General features: G+C 49.9%; 1 protein-coding gene across 1 annotated transcript; it reads right to left on the bottom strand.

The window, feature by feature from the left end:
* Positions 1–278: 278 nt before the first annotated feature.
* EV420DRAFT_1487116 (uncharacterized protein) lies at positions 279–679 on the bottom strand (the record flags this gene model as incomplete). Its single annotated transcript, XM_060470488.1, has 2 exons — positions 279–501; positions 570–679. 2 exons carry the CDS (start codon positions 677–679, stop codon positions 279–281), a joined length of 333 nt encoding a protein of 110 aa, XP_060322577.1.
* Between the last annotated feature and the right edge of the window lie 6,713 nt (positions 680–7,392).

The following is a 7,392-nucleotide window of genomic DNA, read 5'->3' as shown; positions in this document are numbered from 1 at the left end:
GAATTCGCGGTCACAGTTGGCCAGGGTACAAGTCGGTCGGGTCTTTGGGTTCCGACGCAATCTCTGGTCTTTTTTTGGGGAGCTGGCAGGGATGGTCTCTAAGTGAAGAGTGAATCGAATATAGCATGGTAATTGGGTATAAATCCACGAGTAAGGAAAGGAAGGTAAGGATAGATAGGGATAAGTATATGTACACGAATAGGTGATGGTAACTATTGAGGCCACTATTAGTATGATTCCTCAACAGCATAGAAGAAAAAGACAAACATACCGAACGTTTACACGAGGGCCATGACCATCTTCCTGGCACCCTGAACGTCAACCTCGACTTGCTCATGGTAACCTTTCACCGACATGCTCTCATTCCTCCGACTCGATTTGAAGAACAAATCGTCGTCGTCATCGCTATCATTAAGGACAAAACACCGCTCAACCGGCTCCGTCCTCGCGAACCTCTGCCCCTTTAAAGGAATTTTATTTATCCGGTCCGGCACCTTGCAGCTGGGGCGTGATAATCAGGGTTTTACTACTCGTGGAATCTAACTCTCCCACAAGTGCATGGAGGGTACTTGTTCTCATCGTGGTTCGGCAACTCCCTATTCCCGACGCCTGACTTTCCTCCGTCTAAACAGAATCTCTTGCCCGTCGACTTTTTTTTTCTTTTCTTCTCGACAAACATTCATACTATTCCTGAGGCCGAGTGCCTCGCTTGGATGGCGCAAATTTCACGTTCAAGTGTTGGTTTTTTGGATCGGAGAACTTGAATTTTTATCTATATAGAACAGTGGCCCTCTCCAGCTTAGCCAACCCAATGCCTCCGCAGTATCTTCCCACTCAGACATGGGAACGAAAAAGAAAAAAGAGAGAGACACCCTAGCCGATAGTCTCTCCAGCAACACACTCAAGTTTGAGATCGCGAGGGAAGAACGTGGGGATGAATTCAGGTGGCAGGCATGTTTCGGCGGAAAAATATTGCCCTCGGAAGAATGAAGAATGTCGAGGTGAACACTCTGTAATTGGGTATAAATTCCACGAGATAAGGATATACGTTACTTGCGATGAACAAGATCAAAGAGAAAAGCCATTTACCATAGAGAGAAGAGAAGGAGTGTAGGAAAGAAAACACCTCAAATGGAGAAAGGCATACGCGTCTGTGTGATGAGGAACCCACCCTCCCGTAGCTAGAGGCGGGAGCTGAACGCAACTCATCATTCCCGCCTTTTTCTTTTCGTGAACCTCGTACCCTTCAGGACCCAGCACGCGTGTTGAATCCATGGGAGGTAAACTAACTGTTTCGATTCCAAACGCGTTTTTTTTTTCCTTCTAATCTAGCTGTCGGAGTTAATTTTTCACTCACTCAGTCGTGTACATCGCATGAGAGTGGACGCTCGTTATCAGGCCAGGAAGCACCGTATGATGACCACGAGTAGAAAGAAAGGAATCGGTCACAATTCGCCAAGGAACACAGTGCTGTCCCGCTAATTTTTTATTTCTGGCTCCCAGTTCAGTGCGAAGATTGATAATTGAAGAACGTCACAGTGAAATGGCGAAGAACGAAGTTAGCATATCATTGGGTATAAATCCGCGAATAAGGGAAGGAAGGTAAGGATAGATAGGGATAAGTATATATACATGAATAAGCGATAGCCTTGAGGGTAACGATAGATGAGCTATGAGGAGGTATTAGCATAATTCTTGAATGGCGGGAGGGAAAGAACGAGTACGCACGAAGTGCTATACAAGCGCCATGACCATCTTTCCAGCACCCTGAACGTCAACCTCGACTTGTTCTCGGCAGCCCTGCATCGAGTTGCTCTCCTTCCTCGGACTGGGTTTGAAGAACAAATCATCATCCTCACTGTCATCAAGGACAAAACCCCGTTCCACCGGTTCCGTCCTCGCGAACCTCTGCTCCTTCAACAGAACCACTTTCTTCGGAGGGGGCGGCAGAGGAGGAACGCCTGGATTAACCCTCTTCACAAACAGATCGTCTGTGACGAGACACGGCGAGGATCTCGAGCGGGGGAGAGTCGGTAGCGAAGGAGGCGGACGCCGCCACTCTACTCCGTTTGGAAATACGACGCGTTCGAGGGTGGGACAAGCGGTAGCTAGCCGGGCTGCGCGTGCACGCTCGCTCACTACCATCGAGTGACCAGAGTGACTTATAGTCGAGGACGTCGAGCGCGTCCTAGCTCGTTTCGGGAGAGGGAACCTCTCATCGAGCTCTTCCTTCGCCGTTTTCACTTGTGCGATCCCGGGTTTACGCATTACCAGTACCCGGAGAGCCTTAAAGTGGGGAACGACGTTACCCCAACACACCTCGCCACCCTCGCCTTCGATCTCGAGTTCTTCAATGTTAGGGCATACAACGACAGCACTACGGAGTGTCTTTTCTTCTGTGCGTTTACCCACGGACTTGAACACGAAGCGGAGACGGCGGACGGAGGGAGGGAGAGACTCGAGGGTGGAGGTAGGACGAAAACCTGCATATATTGGGGTGGAGATAGTTATAGACACGTCGATTAGAGGACGAGAGGCCGCGAGGAGCATGATAAGATGGGGCGGGGCGTGCAGCGTGGTAAGATTAGGAAGAAGAGTGGCCGCTGGATGCGTGAATGTATCCTGAGTCGGCGTTGGAGTCGGTGGTAGCGGGGATAGCGGAGGCATGGGAAATAGAGACAGCCGACTAGGTGTGGTGGGCGCGGAAAGAAGCCGTGTACGCGTCGGAGTGGTGGGAAGTGGCGTAGATGGTGGCGAGTCATCGCCATCCTCAAGCAGGGACGGAAACCGGAGCGAGATGACATTAGTCTGGCCATCCAACCACGTGAGAAGGTCTGCCTCGGTCTGCCCGGAGAGGTGGGTGTTGCCAAACTCTATATGACGCAGACCAAACGCAGAGTGGTGTCGCACGATGTGGAGATCGAAAGAAGGGAGAACGAGGGAGTGGAGATTGTCCATGCGGGCGAGGACGCGTGGTATGAGGTACATCCGGGCCTGGGGTGATGGCCATGCAGGGACGCGCAGGGTGTGCGTGAGCGATGTGAGGTCCCGTCGTGTGACGAGGAATACCCACAGTGCGTCGGGGTTCTGCACTCCTGCCATGTCCAGGTTGCCGTATAACACAGCCTGGGCTGCAGAGAGGAAGTCACGAGAGAGTAGGGCGAGTGCGGGTACCGACGTGCGCGGGAGGAACGAGAGTATCGCAGACAGCACCTCCACTGGCAAAGGCGGGGTATCATACAGTGGTTTTGGCGGGCGGCATGCAGGGAGAGGCGGGACCTGAACACGATACGCATGCATGACCTTTGCATGCTCCTCAATCGACGGCCCGAGCCCAGACGGCCTACGAATATCATCCATCGATGACTCACTGGACGACACGGACACCTTGACCTCTTCCTCAACTTCTGACGCCGACTCTTCCACAACTCCAACTCGTTCCACCACTCGTTGCGACGAAGGCTTGCTAAAAATAGTCGACATCCTTTTCATCAACCGTCCTCCAGCTTTGACTGGTGTTATCGTCGTGGCAGTGTGTCGACGCTGGAGGAACATGGTGGTCTCTGAGACCCTGCATGAAAAAAGGACAGTGGGAGAAAGGAAAATCTAGAGTTTTGGCTGCCCTTGACGACAATTGATGCCGTTGATACAGATCGCATGCCTCATGACGTCAATTTCATTTATTCCGCGGATCCTTCCGAATTTAATTTCCACGGCCCCGTCACCGCAAAGCACTAAGAATCGAAGTTGTCTTCTTGATTTCTTCCCCCCGTCTACTTGCTTTCTGTCCTCGATGCTCAATTCATGTAAATATCGCGACGTACCTGTCGTCCCCCTCAATTACCTATGTTTTCTGTTCTTCTGATCCTATCTTTGATAACCTCGCCCTTTTATGACAGCCGGTATTCTGGATTTTCGGTTACTTCGGTGCTTACGGTTACGAGCCTGTCTATACCAAAACCGTGCTGTCTTGTAAAAATAGCCTTGTGAACCACTGTGCGCTCATTCTCACGGACTAGAGTGGTCTTCCCTATCGTGCATCTCTCTTCACAGGATCATCCAGGATGAGTTCTCCGCCCGCCATAGACTCAAGAAAGGCCACAGCGGCAACGATTCTCCTTCCCTCTGATGTGTTCCGCGAAACGCGTCATATCCCACGGTATATTGTTCTTCATCCTTCGCAAATACACTTCTCTCACTAGTACCCATCCCAACGCCGCCAGATCTCGTTTCTAGGAGGTTACCCGTCCATCTCCGTTCCTCCCACCCCGACTAAACAGACGCTGGGCCCATCCATCCATCCATCCATCCATCAAATAGGTTCAGTTCCGTTCGGGGGCGACTAACTACGGTTCCCGCTGAAATAATGATAATCTCTTGTCTCTCATCTCAAGCATCAGGACCCCCCTCCCTTGTCCTATACGGAAAATAAGCTCTACCTGTCATCGGGTGTCGTCCTCAATCGCCAAAAAACCTACAAGTCATCCAACGGATACACTCCTGTTTATAAAACTGTCGACGAAGCAGAGGGTTTATTCTCACCCTGGGCATGGATATCGCGCTCAGTTGAGAAGGAGCCCCCCATCTCTACTTCTCGATGGGCGCACGAGTTCTCCTCCTTCCTTCCGACCATGCTCCAACTCTGAATTTCTAGGGCCTAGGCGGAGCATCACAGTTGAAGGATTCCCGTTCCAACGAAACGGGATCTCCCGTCTGTTATACCTAGGTTGGATTGTTCCTCACTTATTTAAACAAGACGCTCTCATCCATCCACCAAATTCGGTTTAGTTCAGTTTATGGAGACTTGAGTTCCCTGTCGATATCGCGCTCCGCAACAATCAGGACTCCTTCCAGGGACAGTGGATACTAAATGCTAAAGACAAGCTACACATCATCAGGTATTCAGCGGAATTATCCTTAGTCGTGAACAGAAGCCAAAAAAAAACTTACAAGTCGTCGCACGGATAACATGTAAAGCATATCCGATTTCTCTCACTAATACCCCTGCGAACCGACCCCGATACTTCAAACTCGGCCTCGTGGTCCGTATATGGGCGCCCTGGACAACTGTTTTTCTCTCTGCAGTACTAGCAATACACCCACCCCCTGATGATTATCCCCTTTTTCATCTCTTAAACACATCCACTCCTCTCCTCTACCAACACGATAAATTCCTACACGGGCTCGATGTTAGATGATCTATACGCAGCTCTGCTTCCCAGCCATTTGGATTTCCTCGAATATTACTGTCGACGAAGCCTAGAGTTTATTTTTTACGGCGGGCATGGGGACTTTCTTTTCATTCCGTTCCTGAACAACTCGGGAGTTAAGAAGAAGAGTCCGTCTCTATGTATATACTTCTTTCGACATTCGACTCTGATGGATATTTCAAGCGTTGCCCAGTTATTCGAGCGCGGTTCTCCCCTTCCTTCCGAGGCGCATATCTCTCACGTAGACATCGCTCTAGTCGTTCTTTGCCAGCGAGTAATGTAATCCTCTTTCACACTAAGCTGTTCTCCGAAATAAATTTTTACTGTGGTGTGGACAAGTACGGACGTATTCAGTGGATATAAAATCGCCCGCGTGTAGCTTTATCTATACGCTATGTGTCTATAGATTTCGCGGGCACTCCCACAGCAATCTCTCGTCTCGTCTGAAGTAAGAATATTTGAGGCTCCTCCCCTCCTCCTCCCTGAATACTCAATACCCAGAACGCGATGAGGGGCCCTGTATTCCGCCATCATTCCCACGTGGTTTCCATCCTATCATCATTTACCACCTGCTCCCGCAATAAATCTCTCCAGCCTGATCCCTCTTCTCCAGATCGAGAGGAGTTAGTTCAAGTAGTTCAAACACAAATTGTCGCCACCACCACCACACGACAAGGCCAAAAAAAAAAAAAACTAATCAAGCACGCGAGATCCACGTCCACTTTTTTTTTTCCTGGCCTCTCGAACCACGGGAAGAATTCCCTTTCAATAAGGAGGAGTCTACAAGGTTCCCCACCTCGCACGCATGTACTTGACTGATATAAAAATAGGGCTCCAGTCTCCGGAAATCAAGTCTGAGAAGGAAATCCCTCCATTATAATGTAGACACGTTCAGCATTTGTCGAGGATACCTCAATTAGACCTCGTCACCCAGCGGTTTCAAGGGCACACTCGCCTGACATTCATGAATCGGGGATAACATACATGCACATCAAAAGTCAAATCCTCGCTGTTGACTCTATCAGAATAAAATCAACAGTGGTCGTATGAATGGCAGGAAAAATGAAGATGCGAGGTCAGGGCTCCAAATCCGAATTTGTATGGGAGCAGAGGGAGGGGGGGGGAGGGTTAGTTGGAGAGAAACGCGGGCACCACAGTTGAAGTCGGAAGGAAACCCGAAGGCGGGCCGGGCCGCGTGCCACATGTGCATCAGGTACCCTTCCTTCCTTCCTTTTCATATGGAAACGGGGGTCTTTGCCTGTTATATATCCCGTTTCTTTCCAGGAACCGCCAATCTTCGCAGTTTCAGCACTCTCAATCTGGATCTCCTGGCGGTAGATGGCAGGAGGAACCTGAGCAAAAAAGGAAAGGGCAGTGGCGTGGAATTGTTCCTCACCTCCAGTCTCTTCGGATATCCGTTACAATGTGTGTAGAAGGTGCGAAAAAGAAGCAGAAGGAAACATACAGTAGTCGGCGCACCTAACAACTGTACGAATACAGTTCTGTCAGTAAAGGTTTTCACTGACACCGCATCATTTCTCCTACGGTGCTTTTGCGCTCCTCTCACAGATTTCTCTGCGTCACGTAGACAGTTTTGCACTATACCCTTGACATGCGAGATATTTGATACAACGCGGTCAAACAGCAGCAACGAGTAGTCGAAGAAAATTCAGGGTTGAGGTGTAGAAGAGTTTGTGTCAGAGCTGCGTCACACTCCGCCATTTCCAGTGGATGCGGTGACTCTCATACCTCAGTTCTTCCACGTATGTTGTCGCTAGGACGTTTACTGTTGCTTTGTCACTTACTTTGCACTTTTCAGGGCGTATTTTATGGCAAAATCGACATGCGGGATCTTTCGGATCCTAACGTTAACGCGCTAGCCTCACGAAAGATATCCTGTGGCTATTACCGTTTGCGCCCAACCTACGCATATTTCCGTCCAATTTCCACAGTCGAGTCCCTGTTTCCACCCATCCTTCTCTCGTGTTCCATGTCTATCAATAAGCACACAGAAGAAAAGACACCCCGCAGTGCCATCGTTCCGCACTTCAAGTCCCTCCGAGTGTTCGTCATACGAGAACCGGTAAAAGACAGCGAATGAAAGGCTCGATGAGCGGTTCTCACGGAACGAAACGAACCAGAACGCGTTCAACGCGTTCTATGATCAATTTCTTCAGCCATT

This window comes from Desarmillaria tabescens (genome assembly GCF_030435595.1).
Source record: "Desarmillaria tabescens strain CCBAS 213 chromosome Unknown EV420scaffold_112, whole genome shotgun sequence".
NCBI classification, from domain to species: Eukaryota; Fungi; Basidiomycota; class Agaricomycetes; order Agaricales; family Physalacriaceae; genus Desarmillaria; species Desarmillaria tabescens.
Note: the sequence above shows the minus strand (reverse complement) of the source record. Positions and strands in the feature narration are given on the sequence as shown.